This window comes from Gopherus flavomarginatus, chromosome 4, assembly GCF_025201925.1.
Source record: "Gopherus flavomarginatus isolate rGopFla2 chromosome 4, rGopFla2.mat.asm, whole genome shotgun sequence".
Lineage (NCBI taxonomy): Eukaryota > Metazoa > Chordata > Testudines > Testudinidae > Gopherus > Gopherus flavomarginatus.
The window spans coordinates 61,149,457-61,174,918 of NC_066620.1; the positions used below are offsets into that span (position 1 = coordinate 61,149,457).

At 41.5% G+C, this 25,462-nt stretch overlaps 2 protein-coding genes across 7 annotated transcripts in view; one reads left to right on the top strand and one right to left on the bottom strand.

Annotated features, from left to right (window-relative positions):
- The window catches only part of BABAM2 (BRISC and BRCA1 A complex member 2), a 337,614-nt gene extending 320,944 nt beyond the window's left edge, over window positions 1-16,670 (bottom strand). For 2 of the 5 annotated variants that reach the window (XM_050948585.1, XM_050948584.1), the window contains exons 1-2: window positions 16,562-16,669; window positions 11,980-12,141 (exon numbers count right to left, since the gene is read on the bottom strand). In XM_050948585.1, the coding sequence (XP_050804542.1) occupies window positions 11,980-12,107 (128 nt within the window). In that variant the 5' untranslated portion in view covers window positions 12,108-12,141; window positions 16,562-16,669. Of the gene's footprint in view, window positions 1-11,979; window positions 12,142-16,561 lie in introns of all 5 variants that reach the window. The other 3 variants (XR_007773757.1, XM_050948586.1, XM_050948587.1) reach the window with 3 other exon arrangements.
- Window positions 16,671-16,911: 241 nt separating this feature from the next.
- The window catches only part of RBKS (ribokinase), a 108,664-nt gene continuing 100,113 nt past the window's right edge, over window positions 16,912-25,462 (top strand). Inside the window, exons 1-2 of one of the 2 annotated variants that reach the window (XR_007773761.1) lie at window positions 16,949-17,060; window positions 18,519-21,061. Coding sequence is in view for 1 of the 2 variants with exons in the window: in XM_050948629.1 (XP_050804586.1) it covers window positions 16,999-17,060 (62 nt within the window). In the remaining variant the exon portion in view is untranslated. Of the gene's footprint in view, window positions 17,061-18,518; window positions 21,062-25,462 lie in introns of those variants that run through there. The other variant, XM_050948629.1, reaches the window with a different exon arrangement.

Genomic DNA, 25,462 nt, shown 5'->3' on the forward strand with positions numbered 1-25,462 from the left:
AATGCACAATGTGACTATGGACACCAGTTGCAATATTATGGATCATATTGCAAATCAGTGCTCGCTTTAATCATTTGCTGGTGGCATTTCAGACTTACACCAAGCCATTTCCAAAGCTATTCACTGGCTCACTAATCAAGATTTGGTTAATTAAATGTTACTAATCACATCTCTTGCCATAAGAAAAAGAAGAAATGAACCTTTTATCATACAGAACTGCTTAGGAATCCAATATTTTGTATCTGAGAGCTAGAGTGACTGGAGGCATGTGTTGGAATTCTGAGGCTATGCCTTAGCCCTAGCCTTTCACCATTAAGACCTTCACTGGTGTACCTCTACTCTACTTACTGTACTTTCACAGTGTGTCCAAAATGGACACAACAAGTACAAGCTGCTTTAAGAATGAGGGCAAAAGAGCTAGGCAGGAGGCCAATGACAAAAACGTTAATAGTTCCTAACTCTTGAACTATCACTGTCATGATGAATAGGCCTCCTCATTGCCATTAAAAATGGACTCAAAAATTAATTTAAGAAAACCCATTGTTTAGGGTATCCAGCAGCATTGTCTACACTAAGCATTCAAAAATCATGATATTGTCTTAAAAATAACGAGATTTTTAAAAAAAAACTTGGGGGGGTGTTATATGCCTTTTGGTTTCTGTGCCTTGAAAGTGTACTTGGTTCACATTTTTAGGCTTTTCATTGCAACCATGAGGGATAGAAACTTACTTTATTTTTAATGAAAGCTGAGATTCTCCATGATTACCTGCCTTAGGGAATACAGTTTTAATAACGACACCAAATATCATGAGACTTGAGATAAAAATCACAAAAACTGGTGACACTGCATTTTGAAGTGGTAATAAGAATTTATGTGTTCAGTACCTAGTGCGTGGGTTGTGGGGACATGAAGATGGAGTTATAATAGAGAGTATGTAACAATAATTTAAGGATTAAAAAAATTAAAGGAATGTTGTAATTATTCCAGACCAGGCATTACAAACTCAGAGGGGGGGGAAAACCCTAATTTTCCCCCAAGTTTCGAGTTAGGAGATAAGCACGTTATTTTAGAAGCAATATCTAGCTAATCAGCAGTGAAATGTTAATGTTGATATTTAACAACTTCTGATTTCAGGTTGTTTGCAAACTAAAGACAACACTAGCAGTTAAGATTTTCAAGGTTTCTTTACAACCATAAGGAAAAGAGATATTTATAGAAACAGATGTTGCACCAGTTTAACTTGAATTCGTTTTAAAATGGATTTAGTGAAACCAATTCAAAACCCTTTATCAATATCGTTGGTTTACAAGTGGCGAATGCTGGTTTACTTTAAATCTGTTCCTAACTGGCTTAAGTTATAAACCTGGTTTACATTGTTTTATCAATTTAAGAGTGTTCACGCACGCTTTTGCACTGGTTTAACTAAATAGATTTTAAAATCATACCTTTAGACAAACTGGTGCAACTCTGCATGTAGACAAGGCTTTATTTAAAAAAAAAAAAACAAAACAAAAACAAAACAACACAGGCCTTATCTCCACTAGAAAAACTGCACCAGTTTAAACAAAGTAAATTTTAAAATTAATCTAGTTAATCCATTGCCAACCCCTAAGATAGACATGCTCAAATTGATTTAGCCTTTTAGTTTAAGTTACCAACGCAAGCTAAAATCATTTCAGCAAGAGCTAAACCTGCTAGAGAGTGCCCACATTAAGATTTCGCACCAGCTTAACTGGATTGATATAAAATTGACTTACTTAAACCAGTACAACTTTTTTAACACAGACCAGCCCTTAGATTCTGGAATGCAATTTTGTATCAAGGGGTGAATCCACCGTGAACTTCACAACCACATGAAGTACATGGGACACTGACAATTATATATAAAATTGTCAGACTCCTCACAAATTCAAGGCATTTTTGACTAATCACAAATCATGGTTATGTGAATTTCCAGAGCAAGCCAGGAGAGCTTTTAGGCACTCTTGCTGGGACATGATGGGAAACTGCATCTGAGGCCTTGGCTAAACTGGCGTTTTACAGCGCTGCAACTTTCTCGCTCAGGGGTGTGAAAGAAACACCCCCCTGAGCACTGCAAGATACAGCGCTGTAAAGCGCCAGTGTAAACAGTGCCGCAGCGCTGGGAGCGCGGCTACCAGCCCTGCAAGCTAATCCCTATGAGAAGGTGGAGTACGTGCAGCGCTGCGAGAGCTCTCTCCCAGCGCTGGCGCTGCGAACACACACACACTTCAAAGCGCTCCCGCGGCAGCGCTTTGAAGTTTCGAGTATAGCCAAGCCCTGAGAACAGACTGCACCCCAGCCAGGAATGGTCCTTTTCCCTCCTTCTATATCAATAAAACACTGAAAAAGAAACAACCATGAAGGCAGCAAAGTGTATTTATCATAAACAAGGCCACATTTGAGCAAAGGCTCAGTAGGGAACAGGATTCAAAAATCCCCATGCATCAATGTCTTCACCCTAGCAGGCACACAGCGTTCATATGGGACTAACCCAAATCTAGTTCCTTTCCAAAGCAACCATACTTGAATCTTGATGCCTTTGGGGTGAAAGGGAATATGGGAAACTTAACAATGCAATAGTCAAAGTTAAATTGCCAAAACAGGTAAATGGAAGGCACAATGCCCCTGGAGATGTCAATTGTCAGAGGACGCCTCAAAAAAGTTTATGCCAGTGATTCACAGATTTTAAATGCTGAGGTTTATTTGAGAGATTGACCACAGGAGTACCATAAGAGGACAAGGAGAAGTGTGTGTCAGTGGTGCGGGAACGAGGGGGGGACAAAGGGCCATGGCCCTCCCACTTTTCGCTAGGGTGGACCCAGCCCCCTTCCCCTCCTCTGCCCCCCTCAGTCCCACCTCTCGGCCAGACCAGCATGGAACCCAAGCAGTTGTGGGAGCTACACATGCAGACCCTCCACCTGCCTGTGATGTCGGAGGGAGACGGGGGGCTGAGAGAGCACCTCCCAGCCTGGGTCCCTGCCCCCCAGGGCTTCTCGCGTGGCCCAGAGCAGGTGGATGTGGACGATCCATGACTCCATGCCGACTCACCACAGGTGCCCGTGCAGCTCTCCCTGACCCAGCTCCAGCAGGAGGCATGGGGGCTCAGAGCCGCAGCTCAGCCATAGTAAGTGCCACACAGGCAGCTGCAGGGAGCCGCAGACCCTCCACCCCCGCTGGGTGGGGAGTCCAGGGGTGGGGACGTGGGCCTGGGGCTGCTTGGGACCCCCACACCACGGGCAGGTGGAGGGTCTGCCGTGGCTCCACACAGCTGCCCGCGTGGCTCTTACCATGGCTGGGCTGTGGCTCCAAGGCCCCCCTGCCAGCTGGAGCCAGGTCAGGGAGAACCAAGTGGGGAGCTGTGGGTTCCTCCATCTGCTCTGGGCAGGGAGCCTGGGCAGGGCCATGGGCAGGGGGCTGCTTTCGCTGCCCCCCGCCCCCAGTGGGGGACAGGGCTCCTCGGCCCCACTCCAGCTTCCAACTTGACTGGGGGCAGGGCCTCGGAGGACAGGAGGGGTGGGGCCTCGGGGGACAGGGCCCTCCAGTTCCCCCACTTTTGGAAAGGCTCCGGTGCCCCTGGTGTGTGTGCGAGGGGGCAGAAATCAAAGCTGGAAACTGTTATCCAGCGTTACTAGGAGTTATTATAAAGGTGAGTGTGAATGTTCCTGAGTGTATTCATCCACCAAACCATAAAGCACTGACCATGAAGTGCAGTGGAGCAGCACAGGTAAATTGACTGCAGTGTCTGCAAGGCACATCAATAGCTGCCTTAAAGGCTCAAAATGTAAGTGCTCTGGGAATTCTTATATGGTCTCCTGTAGCAGTGGTTCTCAAACAAGAGTACGCATGCCCCTGGGGGCATGCAGAGGTCTTCCAGGGGGTACATCAACTCATCTAGATATTTGCCTAGTTTTAAAGCAGGCTCCATAAAAAGCACTAGCAAGTCAGTACAAAAAAAACAAAAAATTCATACATTGACTTGTCTATACTGCTGTATAAACTTACATGCTGAAATGTAAGTACAATATTTATATTCCAGTTGATCTATTTTATAATTATATGGTAAAAATGAGAAAGTAAGCAATTTTTCAGTAATAGTGTGCTTCAACACTTTTGTATTTTTATGTCTGATTTTGTATGCAAGTAGTCTATAAGTGAGGTAAAAACTTGGGGGTACACAAGACAAATCGCACTCCTGAAAGGGGTTGAGTAGTCTAGACAGATTGAGAGCCACTGTCCTGTAGGATGCACATAACCAAGAGTAGGGATAAAATTCTGACCCCCTGAAGATAATGGGTGTTTTACTATTAATTTCAATAGGGCCTAGGAATCTACAGAAAGCAGTATCTTGGGAAAAATTAATACTTTAAACAAACAGGTTTTTATATTTTTATTAGAGTTTCTATTTATAGTTTCACAATACTCAGATTTCCCCAACTTCCTCCATGTTTTGATCAATTGTATTTCACTACAATACCTTTGTCTTCTTAATAATAACTAATATATCTGACCTTAACAGCAGTCCCAATATCACTCCTGAACCTCTCTGTTATAGCTGTTTTTCTTTTGTAATCATCACCTACCTAATGTTCTCCGTTGTCTGCCTCCAGCACAAATACAGAGATAAAATAACCTCCCTAATTGTACTTAAGATCTTCCCTGCTTATATCCAGTTCATGCACATGAAAGTCAGTCCTTCAGGGTCAAGCTGCTGATCACATCTCACCTGCACTTAAAACTTCTAAATGCAGCTATTGACTAATGTGTCTGACCTGAGACTGAAAATAAGAGCCAGCCTCCTTTGCCTCAGTTTCATTGTAACACACCACAAAACAGCCATTTAATGCCATATCTGAGATGCAGGAAAACGCATAATTTAGCCACGTTCATCATGGAATATGATGGGCTGAGAAGAGCTTTAGACGAGGAATTTAGCAAAACAGCTGTTCTTCTACGTAAATCCATTTCTTCTCCACATGGTGCTGTTTACAAGGAAACTGGGGCAGAAGACTAACTTTCTTTTTCAGTCTCTGGTCAAATATACCAATCAGTTAAAAATCTTGGGTGCATTTACCATGTCTGGAACTTATCCAGCAAGTATTCAATTGCATTTGTTAAAATAAGTAATTAAATGTCACTTGCCCATATCAGATATTTAGCTGCTCCAGACTTTTGACTATTATGGTTTTCATGGCCTCCTTAACAGCCACCTTTACACAGAAAGGAAGCCTTTTATGACAAGAGCTTTTTTTGCACAATGCTTTCCCTGAGAAAAAGGAAGGCAGTTTTGATAGTAAGAAGCTCCTGGCAGAAATCTCTAGTATATTAATAAAAAGTCTGTTTTTTTAAAAAGGTTGACTGGGTCAACCAGGTATGGACAACTAAAATAAATAAAAAGTCTTCTCTCTATAACAATCAGCTGGAAGTGCATTTAGCAGGTATATTTAGTGCTATATCATGTCAAAATTTCTTCAACCAGACAACATCAGACCAATTGACACCCTCACAAATAGCTTCCCCCTCTATTGTTATTGAAGTGTACACCTGGCTGAAACAACATTCAGCGTTTGTGAGGTCAGACAGGAGGAAGTCTCTCACTTTACCAAACTAAAGATATCAACACAAAAACATGCAAGACAAAGTTTAAGGTGAATTGAGAAAGAGAGAAGTCTTTCATGAAGCTGTTAAACCACAGACCCCAGGCTAACACAGCAGTGCCAGTTACTAACCATAATTCATTTCAAAGTTCTAATTTTCTTTTTAAACCGTATAAACACTTATCTTTTTTTCTACTCACCCATTTAGGCAGGCAAACAAATGCTCTTTTTTCTTTCAAGATTATTACTTGCATCACATATATACATTTTGTAGGAGTGCCCAAACTTACCGTCCCTCTGGGCTGCATACGATAATCTTCAGAAGTTCAAGAGCCGCAAGACATGCACAACCTTTATACATGCGTATTTTAAAATATTAACATCCTACTTACTGTAACACTGTTAATTACGGCTAGAGCTAAAGGCCTTGTGTGTCTCCATCCTGGTTGTAAGTCTTTGGAAAACTGGCTGACATGTTGTCAAGGTGGTAAGGAGGAGCTCTGTCAAATGTTGACTTGTAAGGACTGCACAATGTTTTGATTTTACAAACTTCATCACAGAGTACAGTGAGTCACAAGAGTATGTTGTGCCAATAACTGAAATGAGTCGCACACTAGTCTTTTTGAGTTGAGAATACTTCTTTCCTGGAACTTGCTTCCAGAATTCAATTGTAGACTGTGATTTATGCATTGTCTTTAAAGACTGGTCTTCCTGGAGTTCCAATAGTTCCTTTTCTACAGTAGATGTTTCTGTAAACCACGGTTTGGGGAATTGGACAGCTATCATTGATCATATCAACCATGAAAGAGTTTACAAGAAAGGTGAAGCAGGATCAGTCTTCAAACCTGGCCTGAAAGTCATCAAGCAGTCCTTATAATTTACCTCTGTATTCCTCCAGTTTGTGATCATCTTCTTTGATTTCAGGGAATGTGTTTACCCTACTCTTGAGATGGAGAAAGTGGTGGAAGTCTCTTGACACTATGTCTCTTTGCAAAAGCTTTAATTTGTTCTGGAATCTGGAGTAAGGTCAGAAATAATCTTATCCTTCCCTGGAAGTGCCAAGTTGAGAGTTTGCAGATTCTGCATAATATCAGTGAAAAACATCAGATCCTGCATCCATTGCTCATCGTTCAGTTGTAAGATAGGCTCCAACAGTTCCACAAACCTATTTAAGACATTGCTGGTTGATAACCACCTCAAAATACAGTAGAAAGAGATATCATTGGGTTTGTCTTCAAGATTCAGCTCTTCAAATAAATTTTTGAACTGTTGATGAATCTTCCATTCAAGCAGATGAAATTGACAGTTTCTAGGACTATTTTTGTAGCATTTTTATACTTGAAGTATCTGTCTACGACATGTTCACAATGGATGATGCAATGAACAGGGAGAAACTCCAGAAATTTGGAATTGCTTTTCAAGAGTCCAATAAGGTCTACTTTTTTTCCAGTCATTGCAGGCGCTCCATCCATTGCAACACTGACAAGTTTATCCAGTGGTACATCCGCATTTATCAATGCTTTGTCAAGCGTGTTCTTCAGATCAACACTACAGATTGTTTCTTTTAGCACCACTACGTCCAACATTTATTCTTTCACAATTACATCTGTGGAAACATACCGAACAAATATCTTGAATATCGGTGGACTCATTGACAGTTAGGCTGAATGCTAGAGAATTCTTTAGATCATTTTGCTGGTTGCTTGCAATATCAGCACTGATCTGGGAGATCCGCCTCTCTGTAGTGTGGGGCAAAATTGGAATTTGCTGTATTAGTCATTGAAGTTGTGTGTTACTTGGATCTAAAATGGCAACCACTTCTGCAATAGTCTTCTTAACAAATTCTCAATCACAATATGGATGTTTAGCATGAGTGACATTCCATGCCATAATAAAACTAGTTTCAGTCACTGTGTCAGCTTCCTTACTGAATGCAGAAAGTAGTGTCCGTTGAGGCATAATTTTAACGTGGTTAGCTTGTCTTTTGTGAATTCTGATCCAGGATGGTACTTAGATGAAAAGTTATTACGAGTCGTTTTGTAGCGATGTTTCAAGTAGCTCGCTTTATAGTGAGAGTGATGCATTGCAAATTAGGCACAGGGGTTTGCCACTTTTACTAGTGAATGCAAAATATTCCTCCCATTCTGGCTGAAAACTTCAGTTTTCTTCTTCATACTTGTGTTTTTTACAGTTTGAGGATGTCACTGTCACCCACAAAATTAGCTTAGGGTTAACCCTTAAAGCTAAAACTATTCAAATGCAACTTATGAACAGTACACAGCCTATAGTGCAGTGGTTCTCAAATTGAGCCGCCGCTTGTTTAGGGAAAGCCCCTGGCAGGCCAGGCCAGTGTGTTTACCTGCTGTGTGTGCATGTTCAGCCGATTGCAGCTCCCACTGGCCGCGGTTCACTGCTCCAGGCCAATGGGAGCTGCAGGAAGCGGCGCGGGCCGAGGGACATTCTGGCGGCCCTTCCTGCAGCCCCCACTGGCCTGGAGTGGGGGACCGCAGCCAGTGGGAGCCACGATCGGCCGAAACTGCAGACACGGCAGGTAAACAAACCACTGGGGCTTTCCCTGAACAAACTGCGTCCCGAGTTTGAGAACCACTTATGTAGTGTGCAGCATGCAGGGAGATCACAGCACAGGAAGTTTGGACAGCACTACTGTGATGCAATTTCCTGTTATAATGAGCATGTGCAGCTGAAGCCGGAGCCTAGGCGCCATCTGCAGGGCTGAAGCCCCAGCACCAGCTTGCCTCCTCCTGCAGGGCTGAAGCCCTGAGCACTGCCTCGCTGTTCCCTGCAGGGCTGAAGCCCCAAGGATCAGCACCCCTGCCTCTGCGGGGCTGAAGCCTCGAGCTCCGGCTCACCCCGCTACACGATGAAACCCTGATCCTTTGCATGGCCGCAGTGGGGCTGAAGCTGAGAGCGCCAGAACACTACCCCCCATGGGCCTAAAACCCCAAGACTCAGAGCCCCCCAGTGGGGCTGGAGCCGCAAGCAATTTTTCATAATAGTATCTGTCCATCAACAAAAGCCATCAGGCCTGTCAGACTTTATCCTAAACCAATCAAATACAGGTTAAAAAAATGTATGTGAATGATGGAATGCAATTTTTCTCCAGTACCTGAAGCAGAACCTCTCACTTCAACTAATACAATGCCTGGAGATTAAAGGGTTAAGGGAAACACTATTGCAATAAGGGAGTCATTATTTCAATATTTCACAATACATTCCAAAATGATATACTGAAAAACTTTAAAATGTAAATATGCATTTACATTAAAAAGGGGAAAACCCATATGAAAAAGGAACTATCAAAACACATCGCAGTCTATTTGCTAAACACAGAAAATAAAGTAACATTGTTGGTCAGGAATCAGGACAACAAATTCATGAACATCCTACTAAAGCTCTATATAGAACTTGCATGTTGCCAGCATCTGCTCCAGAAAGTACATCATTATTTTTTTACCACTGCTGTATGTACGTTCCTGTTTAGGAATTTAAATGATTGTAAAGGAAGATTGATGTCAGAGATCCAGGGATCAATGAGAGATTTAGACAGGTAGAAACATCAAAATACCAAAACTGATTACTACCAAGGGATTACAAGGGGGAGAATTTTCCATTGAATCTCATTGCAGAAAACACAAAATAGACTGTATATGTATAGCATCCATATTTTATTTATATGATTATGTAGCACCTAGAAGAAAATTATACAGAGCTCAAACCTAGTCCATATAGTTCTGTTCTTAAAACTCTGCCTGGCCCAAGACCCCTAACTAACCAAAACAAATTAAATAATAAAAATATCGACTAAATAAAAACCCTTGTAGTATGATCTGAAGCTCACCAACCTTCGGCTCCGATGTACAGTCAAGGAAAACAAGTTCCACAGGCCAAGACCCTCTACTGAGAATGTCCTTCCATTCACCTCAGGAACACAAATGCTTGAGGCCAGAGACCTCAAGTGTTGTAATATGAGATAGAAAAGATGGCAGCCTCTTAAATAATTGGATCCCAGCAACACATAAGGCTTCAAAGAGGGGCTTTCATACGGAAGACCATTCCATTTCTACATCAATCTGGTTGACAATGGACTTTTCCCATTCACATTCTCTGCTCTACTTAAATATCGAACTCAATGAAAAATGCCTCCAGCCACATCTCATTGTTCTATCGTTATATTTTTAAAACACAGCAAGGTTAGGAAGCAGTCAGCACATGAAAAAAAGACCTCCAAAGAATTCAGTGCTGCAGGATGTAATGTTGATGCACCAGGAGGAACTCTTCTCTGGGTCAGTAACGAACTGATAACCCATCAAAGTGTGAAGTGTGTTGATTCATTCAAACACTTTTTGAAGAGTAGGGTTTTTATTAATACACTAGAGATGCCTTATAGTGTCTTTTTAACACCAAAACTGATGCTGTTGAAAGTGACATCTTTCAGATGTGTAATAGTATCAAGGACCTATTTTTGTTCATTGAGGAGTCCATAGAACTTTTCACAAGGACAAGGAAGAGAGTGCAAAATTCTGATTTGGGTAAATATGCACTTCCTACCTAAATTCTTCCTGCTATTTCATTTGGAATACAGTATTATTTCTCTCTTCTTGTTATGCAGTGTTTCTGACCACTGTTAAATAATTGCCACAATCCACTTCGAAGATGTCTGCATTTCAACAAAGTCCCTATAGGGCCAAATCCTGAAGGCCCTACTCACATAAGTAAAAGTGTTAGGCTCATGCTAAAGATTGTATGTCTCTACATTTGTAACACGCTTTGAATTATGCAACTATAAGAAATTATAATAAAAACATATATACACACAAGGACTGCAGGAAAAAAAAAGGTATTTCCTTACCATGACACTCTCCTCCCACACTCCCAAGCAGCACGAATTAATATACCATTATATTTTATCTGCTGAATCATATTGCTTAGCTGCACATCAGTTCTTTACTGAAGTTTGCAAAACATGGAGAAACCTTAACTCTACCACGAACCTAGATAGTAAATTTGGAAAAGTAAACGGTAAATATGTTCTTTACTGAATACATCTAACACATGGTTCGATTTCAAAATAGCACAATGATTAAAAACACTTTTTAATCTTGCTGATCATTTATAATTCAAAATTGATTGCAATGATAGGATGGAAACTTAGAGCTTGAGCTTGCACCTTTCAAGTCAATGGGAATTCTTCCACTGACTTGAATGGAAGGAGGAACCCACAGTTCCAAAATGCTGATGATGATCTCAGTTAGTTTTATAATTATCCCATAACATGCACTAAAAATATGCAATCTCTTGTAAATGCTACAAGTATTCAAAACTCTACCACTATGATCCAATGCAGAACATTGTTAACCCTAATTTATAAAAACAGATTTTAGATAAACAATCTGATTACCCAAGCAGATCCCTGAAAGACTGTGGAAAAGGAGCATATTATCTATGCTCATAGTTACTGAAATGGCCACTTGTCAAAATTTTAGGGTCACAAAACTTTTATTTTCTGTAGCATGTTTTGATGTTCTTTTAATATTGTCAATCCATGCAGAGGGTAGGGTTTTTTTAATTATTATTACAAAAAAAATCTAAAAAAAAAAATCAGCCAGAAAAAACACATCTTAGTATCATGCTGCACATATAGTGTACCTTGCAAAGTCAAGTAACCATCATTTAGTATTGTGTACATCTCTCCCTCATTCCCCGTTGCCTAATGTCAATTGTTGTGTAAGTCACATTTAACCTAGGTGGTAAACTCCTTGGGGCAGAGATTGCATCTTTACTATCTCACTAAAATACCATGTACATGGAACCTCTAGAGTTTCCCCAGTAGACATAATAATAAAAATTAAAAGCAAATATGAATCTAGTAATTTAGTAAACCCTATGCAAATGGATGGCCCTGCTGATAACTGACACATATTACGAATGTATCTTACTGATTTCTCTCAAGAGGTCAGTCAGGAAGGAAGAGCTATTCTTCCTCCTTTACAGCATAGAGATGTCATGTTCATGGCCAGAAGAAAGGCTATTCAAGTTTATCTTAACCTAGAGCAGTTAATATCCGGGTTAAAGTGAGAAAGCAAGCAAATGGCACAATCTTCATAGCTCTGGGTTTACTCCTTAAGGATCATATTATCAAGATGAATATGTTTTAGAAAGAAAACTCTTGCCAATAGCACAACAGATAAAGTCACAAATACTAGAGAATGGTAGTGGAGGACAAAAGAAATCTAGTCAATCTTTCCGTTCCATATAAATTAAAATACATACTGACACAGTAAAATCAGCACTCTAAATAAAAACATATGGCCTTCTTCTCAAATACATTATTCAAATACTTACCCAGATTTCAGGTCTGTAATTCTTAGACAGTTAGTAGCATCCAATCCTACTTTTCCATTTCTGACCACATTGGAAATGAAAGGAGAGAGTGCCGGTGAAATTCTGTTCAAAGCAACTTCAGGAGACATTTTAACTTGTCCTTCTTTCCTGCTGTACTGAGCTCTGCAGGGGGAAAATCAAGAAATTACCTGGTGCAAATTCCCATGCCATGTAAGTAACTCAAAGGAAGCACTGGGATATCAATGGTTTTTTTTTCTTAAAGCAATAAATTTGATGTGTTAGGTAACTATTATTCTAACACAGTGATGAACTCAAACATTCAGGAATGTTCCGTAATTATAAACAGACTGAAGTACATACAGGTTTATAAGAGAAATGAGCAGAGTATGATAAGGCAGTTCTCTCCTCCTAACTCAATAATCATGGGCAAGTGGTCAGATCAGGAAGGCTACTCATTGAATCTAAACAAAATAATTGAACCTTTCCTGGCTCTCTGCTTTTATTAGAGATCCAATCCCTATTAGTATGCAAAATCAACTGAAATGGACCAGCCTGACTCCTAAAAACATAGCAATGCTTACAGCCCTTGCAAATTAAAAATCCGTAAGTGACAAATCCTGGCCCCACTGAAGTCAATGGGAATTTTGTTATTAACTTCAATGGGATCGGATTTGGCCCGCTAGGTATATTTTCATGTGTAATTTCTAGTAAGAATAAAACATCAGAAAATAGATTAATTTCACTACTACAGCTGGTACAACCAGGACTGGCATCACTTCTGCAATTCTATTTCTTTACTAAATACCTATTTGGAAAGACTTCTCTGAACATATCAGATTTACTTATTAGTAACAAATAATATAATGTTTATCACCCAAACATCTCATTGCACTTTTACAAAGGTATCACTATTCCCATTTTAAAGATGGGGAAACTGAAGTGCAAAGACATATGGGTAAAATTTTCAGAAGTGCCTACGTGACTTGGGAACTTAGGTTCCATTAAAAGTCAATGGGACTTAGGTGCCTTGGCCATTTAGGTGCTTCTGAAAATTTAACCCTGAATGATTTACTCAAGATCATGCGGAGTCACTGGCACAGCAGAGTACAGAAACCAAATTCTGCACTCTGATTCTAGACCATAGCTTTTTATATGTTTGAAAAGGTCAGCTGATGCTCTATTTATCCTCTTACTGCAACACAGCCTTCAGTTACTCTGGACAATCTCTCGCATCCTCTATCTACAACCCAGTAGAGTTCACATATACAAAGGCATCTCCAGAAACCAAATACGCACAGAATAAGCCTAAAATCTGGGGGATTTGAAATTTCACCCTTCTCTCCACTTTCATTTATGCTATTTTTCCTTCTCTTATCAACACTGCTCCTTGTAACTGCTATTACTATGATATCTTTCTTCCAGAGAACAAGACAAAGACAACAATAATGCTGTGTATGGACTGTGGCTATTATCAAGTGTTCCATAAAGAGAATAATTAGTTCCCTGCAGTAAAACCTTCACAATATCATGTTTTTCTCTTGTTTTAACTTGAATCAAATCCCAATTACAAACATTAGTAGGCGACTAATGGCTAATTCCTACAAATTAATAACTCCCTGTAATGGGTAGCAGTGTGAAGTATCTGATTTAAAAATTTAGCTTTTATGAAAGTCATTCACATGAAAATATAAATCTTCAAGAAACAGAGCCTAAATTAGCACTTTTAAAACATTATATTCAAGCAAAGGCCTAGCACTTTATGGCAACCAAAAGACAATTACATTAGTGTCTATCTTACATAATTATCTCAACTGAAAATCATAAGGTTGCAGTATGCTATTGTTCATAGCATTTCCAGAAGGCACAGCAACAAATATCTGTGATTGTTTTCAGCTCAGCATGGATGGATTGTCATGGACTACATCCCCATAGCCTCTTCGAAAGACACAAAGGCCTTGGCTACACTCACACTTTACAGCGTTGCAACTGGGGTGTGAAAAAACACCCACCTGGGCGCTGCAAGATACAGCGCTGTAAAGCGTCAGTGTAATCAGGGCAGCAGCGCTGGGAGCGCGGCTCCCAGCGCTGCACGCTACACCCGTAAGGGATGTGGTTTACATGCAGCGCTGGGAGACCTCTCTCCCAGCGCTGCTGCTCTGACTACACTCACACTTCAAAGCGCTGCCGCGGCAGCGCTCCCGCAGCGCTGCCAGGGCAGCGCTTTGAAATTCCAGATGTAGCCATACCCGACGGAACACCCGGATGTAAGTGTTGAGAAAGATAGTAGTTTTCACCAATTTCCTATACAATGTGAGGGGCATGACCCTTTCACTTTTCTGCATAAAAAAGGAAGTGAGTTCAGTTTTGACTTTGTATTATATGGTGATCTTTTTTCTGATTCGACAGAATCTTCAGTCACTTGAAGCTGAACCTTGCAGGATCAGGCCCTTTATCTTTGATTCACAAAACACAAGGATACTGTCAGAATAAAGGGTTAACAGAGCCTATTCATTCTCCTCATCCATTTCTGATTATGAGGTAGAGCACATCATTTATTTTATACCCATATTTACTTCCACATTACACAAGTGAAAAGCAACAGAGAGTCCTGTGGCACCTTTAAGACTAACACAGCTACCCCTCTGATACTACACAAGTGAGTTATTGCTCTCTTTATCAACATCGCACAATGCTTAAAGAGATACTATCAACTAAATTTACAAATAACATTCAAGTTTTGTAAACAGAGGTTTTACAAAATACAATATGTTAACAATCTATCAGAATTTTTTTTAATTTTAATTCATATTGAAATGTTTTCCCCTCATTTAATCCTCCTTCTCAGTACTGTAAACAAAACACAACAGTACTGAGTTAACCAAAGTGAAAAGAAAGTGACCAGAGAGCAAAAGTGACCAGTCAAGTTTCACTGCCTAAAACAAAATACTTGAAAAAAGAAAACAAAAAGCACAAATAAAAAAAGTAAATTAATTTTTTTGAATCCTTGCAGTTGTAATAATCTGTTACTAGTAACACAGGTAAAACTAACATGTGCTTTTTACTCTTAACAATGACCCTCTAGATCTGAGGAAATTATGAGTGGGAACTGTCAGGCAGCATGAGGGATCCTAATTTAGGCTATGCCCTTCCCTTCAACCTGGATGGCAGCATTATGGATATTACATAAATTAATCCATATGAAAGCAGTAAAGAATATATTGGAGGAAACAATTCTAAACTGGCAGAGGAAATGGATTTGAAATTACTTAAAGGATCCTTTCCATGTAATCCCTGATTCTGTACCATGGTTTCCAAAATAAGAGTTGCATTGACGATCTGTTCAAAGTCTGAGGATGATACTAACAAACATAAAATGGGGCACTGGCAGGCTGGTGATCCCCTTAACTTTAACACATGTGTGGGGACTGTAGCAATAACAAGTCTTCCACATTCAATGCTCCATCCTGATCTGAGACAAAGCCATTCAGATCAGGATATTGCTTCACAAACTCCTATTTTAACAGAGCATTATAGCAGCAATCTGTTTTCTTATCAGGATGGATGTTGGAACCTGTCACTTACACAGGGGACAATACATAAATCTAATAGAATTGCTTTGAGCAAGGCTGCAGATTAGAGTGTAAACTCTTTGAGGCAGGGACTATCTTTTCACTCAGTGTTTGTACAGCACTTAGCGCAGTGGGATTCCGGTAAATGTCTGGCTCTCCTAGGTGCCATTGCAATACACATAACAACAAAACCAGGCCCTCTTCAGGCTGAAATGTTAAATATGGAGACTCATCATCACCACCACAAGCAGTTGGGATCAGGATGGTATGTCATATTGAGACCTCTTGTCACCACAGGCCACACCTGAGATTAGACCAGGGGTCGGCAACCTTTCAGAAGTGGTGTGCCAAGTCTTCATTTAGTCATTCTAATTAAGGTTTTGCATGCCAGTAATACATTCTAAAAATGTTAAAATGTCTCTTTCTCTAAGTCTATAATATATAACTAAACTATTGTTGTATATAAAGTAAATAAGTTTTTTAAAATGTTTAAGAAGCTTCATTTAAAATTAAATTAATATGCAGAGCTCCCCAGATCAGTAGCCAGGATCGGGGCAATGTGAGTGTCACTAAAAACCAGCTTGCGTGCCCCCTTCGGCACATGTGCCACAGGTTGCCTACTCCTGGATTAGACCAATGCACCCCAGGCCAGGAACCACTTCAGTCCAGTGGCAAACATATTCCACACTGGGACCCCTCGCACCACCACTGTGGGGAGAGGCATCGTAGCAGGATCCCTCGTGCCAACGGTGAGGAGAGGCATCCAGCATGTTGGGACCCCTCCTGCACCCACGTTGGGTGGGGGATGGGGGGAGCATAACCTATAGCAGGGCCCCTCATACTGCATGGGGAAGCCCCTCCCCTAGTTCCCCTCCATATCTACGCCACGCCCCCAGGGCGAGAGAGACCAGGAAGGAGACCCCCCCATTACCTCATCCCCCACCCCCACCCCCACCCTAGCCTGCTGGGGGTGCTGCTCCCTTTGGCCCCTCCCCCGCGCTGTCTCCAGGTACCTGCAGCCACTACGGGGCAGTAGAAAAAGCCTTAGCCTCGGCCGCGGGCACGCGCCTTACCCCTGCACAATCTAACGGGCGCGCCCCTGTCTGCGGCGTGCGCGCTCCCGGCCCGCAGTTACCGGGAGAACGGTAGGGGGCACGTAACTGTAGGAGGCTCCACACATGCCTGAAAGAACGTCCCTGTCTCCCCGTAGCGGGGGCCGCAGCCCAGAGGGAGAGGAGAGAGTGGAGGGGGTGACCCACAGGGCGAGGAAGCAGAGAGACAATGGGAGGGGGAACTGCAATCAGGCATTTGACAGGAGCAACCCCGGGCTGGTCGAAGGACCCCCCGTTGGCAACCAGCGAAGCTCCGGAAGTGGCTGCCCAGGCAGCAAGGGGTCAAAGTTCACAGGCCGGAAGCCCTGCCGGTGAGCCTAGCGCAGCGTGCTAGGGCTATGGCAGCTGCTGGCCCGGCTGAGGTGGTGGTGGTGGGATCCTGCATGACCGACCTGGTCAGGTTAGTACGTGGAGTCGCTCGCTGGTGCGTTGACAAGCGAGCGTCAGTCGGTGTCCCAGCCCCGCCCCCATCCTGGGCAGCACCACCCCGCCCCCATTGCCCGGGCGCCTAGACTGAGGCACAGAGACGGGGAGGGTCACATAATGGGGCCGAGGCTGCAAGAGAACCCGGGGGTTCTGGCTGTAAACCACAGATCACACTGGGCTGGGAAAATCCTTTCGCCCCACGAGCCTGTGCTAGTAAAACCAGCGTCAGGCGTCCTACCTACTGTGCGTGGATGAATGGGGAGGAACGGGCCGAGTGTCATCAGGAGAGCAGCACCAGTCAGAAGGGAGGGTGGATGGAGCAGGGGATGAATGGGAGCGAAGCAAAGACCTGCTTCGCGTGGAGCGGGAAAGGAGAAAAGGCTGAGCAGAACAATGTGACCGAGCTGCCAGTTGGAGGGTTGGTTCTAGCTGATGTCAGCCATACAAGTAATGCTTTGAGAGAAGAGTGTAGACTTAGGGAGAAGTGCACTGAGCGGAATGCCTGCGGCTGACCCTCTGTTTGAATGCGTTGTCCGCTAGCGCTCTGATCAGACGCCTGTGGTAACTTGAGGACGGGGAAGATTGAGTCTTGGGTTTCCAGCTGTACTCAGGCTGTTCAAAGTTCTCTTTGGCAGAAATGCAAATTAAATTTTTCACTCAGACCATAGTAGTCTGTGACCCCTTTCTTAGATCCAGGCAAGCCTACCAGAAGGACAGTTTGATTTGATCTGAAGAGAGTAAATAAAATGTGCAAACAAATCTGTTGCTACTTCAAAGGTGATTTTTCTCTATCACATAGGCAAGAGATAGTTTAATATGCTAACCAGAATAAGCTCTATGGTAAAAAGAGCTATAGTAGGATTAGTTGTTGTTCCTATGAAGCACATTTGATTTGATTTTAAGGTGGGAGATGGCCTCTCCTATTTTCACATACAAATATAGAATTGCCAACCTCAACTATTGAGGAAGCATGAGCATTTTTTTTAAAGAGTTTGGTTCTTGGTTTTTGCCTTCTGGTTTTTGAGCCTTTAAGCCATGTTTTCAAGCTTTTCTACAAAGGTTAAAAACCTCCTTTTAAAAAAGATATGAAAGCTAAGATTCTCATGAAATCTCTGGATTGCCACAGTGGGGGTTTTATGAAAAATACCAAATATTGCAAGACTTGTAGTAAAATCGCATGAGTTGGCAACAATGCAAATACATATTTAAAGTGCCCTGGCCCTGTCAGCTGCAGCTAACTTGCAAATCAGTTGAGTTGCACACTATTTTAAACACACATTTTAAAACTGTGTATAAGCAGACTTGGTTGCTTAAAATAAGACTTGAAAAATGTCTGGAACACATCAGCTGACCGTTCTGAGTTTTCTGGTGTTCTTTCTCTCTCTCCACACATACACACACCACTATATATCAGCATGAGATAATGCTGAAGTTGCTGGTCAAGAAAGTATAAAATACATGGCTCAGAAGAATATGGAATGTGCAAAACATAAACACAGACACCCATTCCAGAATTCAAGAAAAACTGTCCACGGGTTTTGTGTCAGGAAGATTAAGTGTTTTGTGTAATTTGTAGAAAGCATCAGACACTTTCTGAGAAAGATAGTCCTCTTATAAGCAGGGGTAAGACCTTTTAGAATTGATCTCTACATGTACATGAATTCTCCAACAGATTTTAAAGTACTAAAATAGAAAAAGTGGCCCTTTATCCACAAAAAGTTCCTGTTATTAGTTTGTTCTGTAAAATGCAATGCCAGGAGATGCAAAAGTTTGTCACATATTTTACACAACTGTCACAATTGTTAAATGTAGTTACAGTCTTAGGCCCTGTTGTGATTGGAAAAAAAGAGTGTGTGTTTCAACTGTATTAGTTTAATGTGATTAAAGCTTGGCCCTTGTTAAAACACATAAGATAACACATTTCAAGTCATGTTAGCTGAACCTTTTATAGCTAATGGGTTAAAACATATTAGCCTGCAACTTAATAGGCATTGGAGGGCTTTTCACTTGTGTTAAGCTAACTTGATTTAACTAATATGATTTGGAAAAACCTACCCATTTTGGTCTTCAGTATACCGGGCCTTGGGCCTTATATGTAAACTAGTGTTTTAAAAAAAAAATGGAAGGCTGCAATAAAGGTAGCTCAGTTGAGCTAGCTTAACTTGTTTGAAACTCCACCTGAACTGTGTCTATGTTGGGGGCAGGTGGGATATTCAATTGAGTTTGTAAGCTGACTTGATTAAAAAAGCACCCCTTTTCTAAGTCTCTGCAATTTTGAAATGCTGTACATTTGCAGGCCAAAAATTACTTTAATCTTGTATCAAATTACATTAATACCCTTGCTGAGGAAGACTTTATATAGGCAATTTCAAAATCTCTGAGGGAGGTGTCTCAAAAATGCATACAGAAAGCAAGATGTATTACTGTGCTTGTTTATGGATCCAGTGATGAATTTGTATCTGAACTAAATCAGCATGCATCAGATTTGTGGAAGATAGGAAACCTTGTACTCTCTTTTCTGGTGTACCATTTGGAAATAAAAACAGGATCAGGGAAAGCTGGTGTTATCATGTAGGGAATAATAGCTTTGTGAGAGTTGTGGATATCAAATCAAAACCTGTTAGATTTTGTGTAAACAGGGAAATGAACTGGAATAGCTATTCTGAAATATTTAATCTGGAATACTATTCCTGATTCACTCCCCATTTGGATGCTCTTATTCTGGAGTGAATCAGGAATAGTATTCCTGATTAAATTCACAACCTATTTTATTCTAGAATAATTTTCTGCATAGACAAGCCCTTAGTTTGAATTTAGATAGCAAAATAGTACATAGTGCTGGTCATGCTTAGACAAGATGCTAGTGTTGTGGTTGATGCCATGCAAAGCAGCAACCTGTGCTTTATATTCTAGATCTTCTATATTAAGAAATCCTATCTTGAAAAATTAGAGTTTGTGTTGAAAGACATTTAAGTCTCTATGACTCTGGCAACCCAGCTGACCTGTGTCATTTAACAAGAGGCATTACAAATGTATCTGGACAATTCAGTTGTATGTAAATTTCAAAGAGATGTACTAGACAGGAATCATTAATTGATTCATTTGTAGCAATAGAAACTAAGGATAAATACTAAGTGTATTATTCTTTGTTTACATGTATACTATTAGACATTTAACAATGTAACCAAATTAGCTTGTAGATGCTAATTTCTTTTCATGTCTTAATTGCCTTTATATTATGTATGCATCTGTTTTCAGTCAATCTTAAGATCAAAGATGTGAGATGCTGCGTGAAATTAACAATATTGCATATATTGTCTTCAGTTTATCTATCCATGATATAATGTATAACCGGCAGTTGCCTTATGTTAATAAGTGTAACTCGATTACCTGTGTATGCATAATAAATAGAATCAGCAAAAAGTCCCGTGGCACCTTATAGACTAACAGATGTATTGGAGCATGAGCTTTCGAAAGGACTCTGTGCTGCTTTTACAGATCCAGACTAACACGGCTACCCCTCTGATACTTAATAAATAGAATATTAACTTCAAAGTGATGGGACAGTGTCTGCTCAACAAAGAAGAATCCTCAGTCACATGCTGTTCTCAAAGCACTGACTAGCCCGCTTCAGCTATAAAAGTGAAACCTGGGGCCTGATCCTTTCATCTCTAGTCTGCTGAACTTTAAACAGGGAAAGTTTAACCTATGGGATTGAGATCTTCCAAGTAGTTATTTGGAATACCTGGGAAAATGTATAGAAAGACTCTCTATCAGACTTTACATCTAAACAGCATTTGGATTCTGACCTTTTGAGATGGTTCCAGAGAGACTTTTACAAGCCAGCAGATATAACATCACTGCTATGATCCTGATATAAGAACACGGAAAATCACTTGTATGTATATCATTCCTTAACCATTTAATAATTCTCTTATTTTCTCTTATTAATAAATCTTTAGTTAGTTTACTAAGGATTGGCTGACAGAGTGATATTTGAGTAATATCTGAAATATATATTGCCCCGAGGGGAAGTGTCTGATCCTTTGGGATTGGTAGAATTCTAAATATGGTGAATAGGGTTTTTAGTAACCTGTCACTATTTGACCTGTTTGCCCAAATGGACGCCAAGGGCTGGAATGCCTAAAGAGGACTGTTTGGCTTCTGGTTAACTACTGTGGTACTGCAGAATTTCTTTTGTTACTGGCTTGATGGATCTAATTATAGAATAAAGAACCAGTTTGAGGGATTGTCTGCCCTATTTCTTGCAGTCTGCCCTGAGTTTGGCATTCTCCGTGCAGCCTATCTGGGCACCCAGTCACAGTCCCAGAGAATGATGGCAACTTCAAGCATTCACTGGTTACTGAGAGCTATTTTTGAGGTCTCACCAATGTATGCTGGTTTACTAATGAGGACAGAATACTGAAGGCAGTGTTCAAAAGTTATTTATCTGTCACCTATTTGGAACATATTGAAAACATTAAATCAGAAGCTGATGTAGCATAGCCCAAGTTAGGGACACTCTTAAGGAGATCAAGAGAGACACATTTTTGAGACTTTGCATTTAATTAAAGACTTATTCACCACTGAGACTTGAAGTCTATCTTATTTTTCTAGAGGAGAATCTTGTTGAGAATTGCCTAAGCTATAAAATGCTATGCTATGATTCATAGCAACGTAATACAATCTTTTGTCTGAACAATTAACCTTAAGGATAGCAGACTTGAAGGAATAAACAATTCTGTGTCTTTGAGACAAAGTTACAAAAAATATCAGATGCATATGCTTGAAGTTGCCATTATACATATGGATGCCAGATTCACCAGGCTATAGCAACAACCATTCAATACTTAACTGCATACAGTGGTCTAGCAATTAAAAACAAACAAAAAAAAAGAAAGATGGCCCTTTACAGCAGCATTACAAATTGAAATCTGCTAGACCAGTTTCCGCAAGTAGTGAGTGAGAAGAAAATGGAAGAGTGCCCTGTTTCAAATATTGCTTCTAAAATTAGATTTAAATACCATCAAATTCACTAGAAATAATCGGGCACATGCATATTTTTAAAAAGGTTTTAACCACCAGGCCACCTGCCTTTCAAGACTGCTTTTGAAAGAAATTCTGTTCTCACTGTCACATAGCCCTGCAGTGCTAGAACATGGGTTTTCCACAATTACTTTAGGATAATCAAAAGAAACTCTCATACATATATGCAGTAAACCACACTCTTCCAGCTTCTAGTGGGACCAGGAACAGAACATATTTGTGGGCACAATCAATCAATACTTCATAAGCAATAGCAGACTGTAATAGTGGAAAACAAGACCAGCATTATTCTGTATGGATCAGATCTAGATATCAAAACAGATACAATCCATAATATTTAAATATTAGACATTTTACTTGAATTTTGAAGTTTTTTATTCTGGCTCACATTCCCAGATTGGTGATGGCAGAAGCATTTTGATTTATATTATAAGGGCAAGATAGTAAATATATAAGCCCAATGAGAGTCAGACACTAAAAACACTTAGAGTAAATACAAGAAACTTTAGTACAATGGTCCAAAACAGCAAATGCAGAATGCAGAGAAATCCCTTTAGATAATCTCTGCGGCAACAATATTTCATTTTAATTTGGGAGAATGAGACCACAGCCCCAAAATGAACAACCATGTTTTTTGTTAGATGTTCAAAATTTGAAAAAATAAATAAATCCTATAGATGTTACCCCCGCCCTCCCGCTCCAGTCTGTACAGTCTCACTTAGAGCTGGGAACTGAAACTAGGAGTCCTGGCTCCCAGCCCCCTTCTGTAACCACTAGTATTATTAATTATTATAACAAGCTGGCTGACTGACTGTGGAAGAAATGTAAAGAGATGGAAGAGAGAGCATCAAGCTACAGAGCAGCCTGTGCCTAAATCAGAATGAACAGTAGTGACAAATGCATGTAGGGTATTAACCCCCAAGCACACTGAAGCCTTATTTTATTTGACAGATGGTGGATGTATTCTGTCTGTTTTTGACAGACACATGAGTCTTCTGTCCCCTCTAAACTTTGGAAATACTTACATAGTTTGTGTTGCCAACAAAAGGCCAAATTCCCTGCAGTGTAAATTGAGGGAGTGCCACTGATACGCATCCTGGAGGGTTTTACACCTTCCTCTTAAAGCTCCAAAATTGGCCACTGCCAGACAGGATATTGGGTAAATGGTTTGTCGGACAGTTCTGGTATGGAAATTCCCGTTCCTAAGTTATGTTCTTGCTAAAAAATTGTAAAATAAATAAAAATAAAGGTAAATAATGTAATGCCTCTTTAATTTCACTTTCTTTATGGGACAGAGAAAATATTTCCTTCCTCTTCTCTTTCAAATGGACATTTTTTTTTTTCCTTTTCTCTTCTCCTTTTTGGTTTCCATGCATGTCTTTTCCATATGTGCACATTTCCACAAGCTCACACACATGCCCGTTCATAACATCCTTTCCTGGTTTTATTATTTTTCTGCTTTTACCAACATGCCCCTAGCAGCAAAGGGAAAATCCTCCTCAATCCCCACAACCAATCTCCACAGCAGTGGCACCTAATTCTTGTTAGCTTCAAACTGCTATTGCTTGCAGCAGGAGGAAAGCACAATTGTGAAGGAGTACAAGCGTAGTACAGCTGCGGGAATTATTCTGTTGAATCCAGAGAAGTTAGTAAGGCATGAGAGAATGTGTTGTCTGAGGAGTTTTTTTATTATTATTATTTATGTAGTAATGAGAGACCTTGGCTTGATTTCAGAACCTTATGACTCTTTCTATGTCGTCTTCTCTCTGACCCAGCAAGGCCTGGGTATTCAGTAATGCAGCGCGTAGCCTCTTGTTGTGTGTTCTGCAATGACTCCTATGGCAGATCTCAAAATGGCACTGATGAGCTCCAGCGGAAGTCCTGTAGGGAAGAATGATGTAACTTGGGACTCTTGAAGGAATGAAGGGTGACCAATGAGATGGGATCCTATATAATGGAAACCGGGGTAGAGGTGGGGGGAGGTAGTGTTTTTGCATTACAATTCTTGAACACTTTAAATGTGATAAGTGACCTAAGCTATTACTGTTACCCACAATAGAAAAGTTCTGCACCATTTATCATGATCAGCACTCACTGTCTAAGGGTATGGCTACATTTGGAATTTCAAAGCGCTGCCCCGGAAGCGCTGCGGGAGTGCTGCCGCGGCAGCGCTTTGAAGTGTGAGTGTAGTCAGAGCGGCAGCGCTGGGAGAGAGCTCTCCCAGCGCTGCATGTAAACCACATCCCTTACGGGTGTAGCGTGCGGCGCTGGGAGCCGCGCTTCCAGCGCTGCTGCCCTGATTACACTGACGCTTTACAGCGCTGTATCTTGCAGCGCTCAGGGGGGTGTTTTTTCACACCCCAGTTGCAGCGCTGTAAAGTGTGAGTGTAGCCAAGGCCTAAGAGAAGTTGTTGTCTGGTAAAACAGGAGATGGTATGGATATTAACTAAGGAGCATTGGTAGTATTCAAGAAACCGGCTCAATACTTGCAAATGTTGTCCCTGGCTCTTATTAGTAACATTTACTTTTGTTGTTTGTTTTTAAAATAGGTATCTGAAGGTTGTGTCACAATTCAAGGCAATTGCACCTATATTCCCCTTCCGTGATCCAGCAAGAGCACCCACTTTTAGGCTTTAGCCCTCGCCTCTCTTAGGCAGATACCCTTATCTCTCTCCCTCCTGACTGGGTTTTTTGCATGAGGGCATAGTTCTGGTCTACACTGTGTTATTCCCAGCAAACTAGACAGGCGAGCATCTGCACTTAGCGCGCGCTCTCTCTCTCAACAGTGTAATTGCCCACAGTTATAAGTTACCACACAGCTCTGTCAAAGCCAGTGGTACTCAACCTATTCATCATTGTGGGCCCCATTTGTGGCCAACAATGTGTTACTTGGGCTGCAGAATGAGAACCAGAGCACGCACGCACACACCCCTCTCCCTCCCCAACTGCCCCCTACAAACCCTTATGCCTAGCATGTCTCGCCCAAAGATCCCTCCACAGAGTGGGGCCAGGAGTGGAGCCCTGGATGGGGGGCTGGGCAGCAGAAACCCTGGACCCCACTGTGTGGAGCCAGGCGGCAGGCCCCACCCTGGACCCAGCTGGCTTGTAGGGCAGCTGGGCGGCAGCCCCAACCCCGCAGGGCCAGCCGGCAGCTCCAGTTCCAACCCCAACCCCATGGGACCGTCCCTGGGTCCTGTGGGATTGGGCGGCAGCCCTGGACTCCAACCCCACGGGGCAGTGCCCAGATCCCTGTTGGGACGGCCCACGACCCTGTACCCCCTTGCAGGGGCAGCCTTGGACCCCGCCACACTGGGCAGCCAGGCAGCCAGC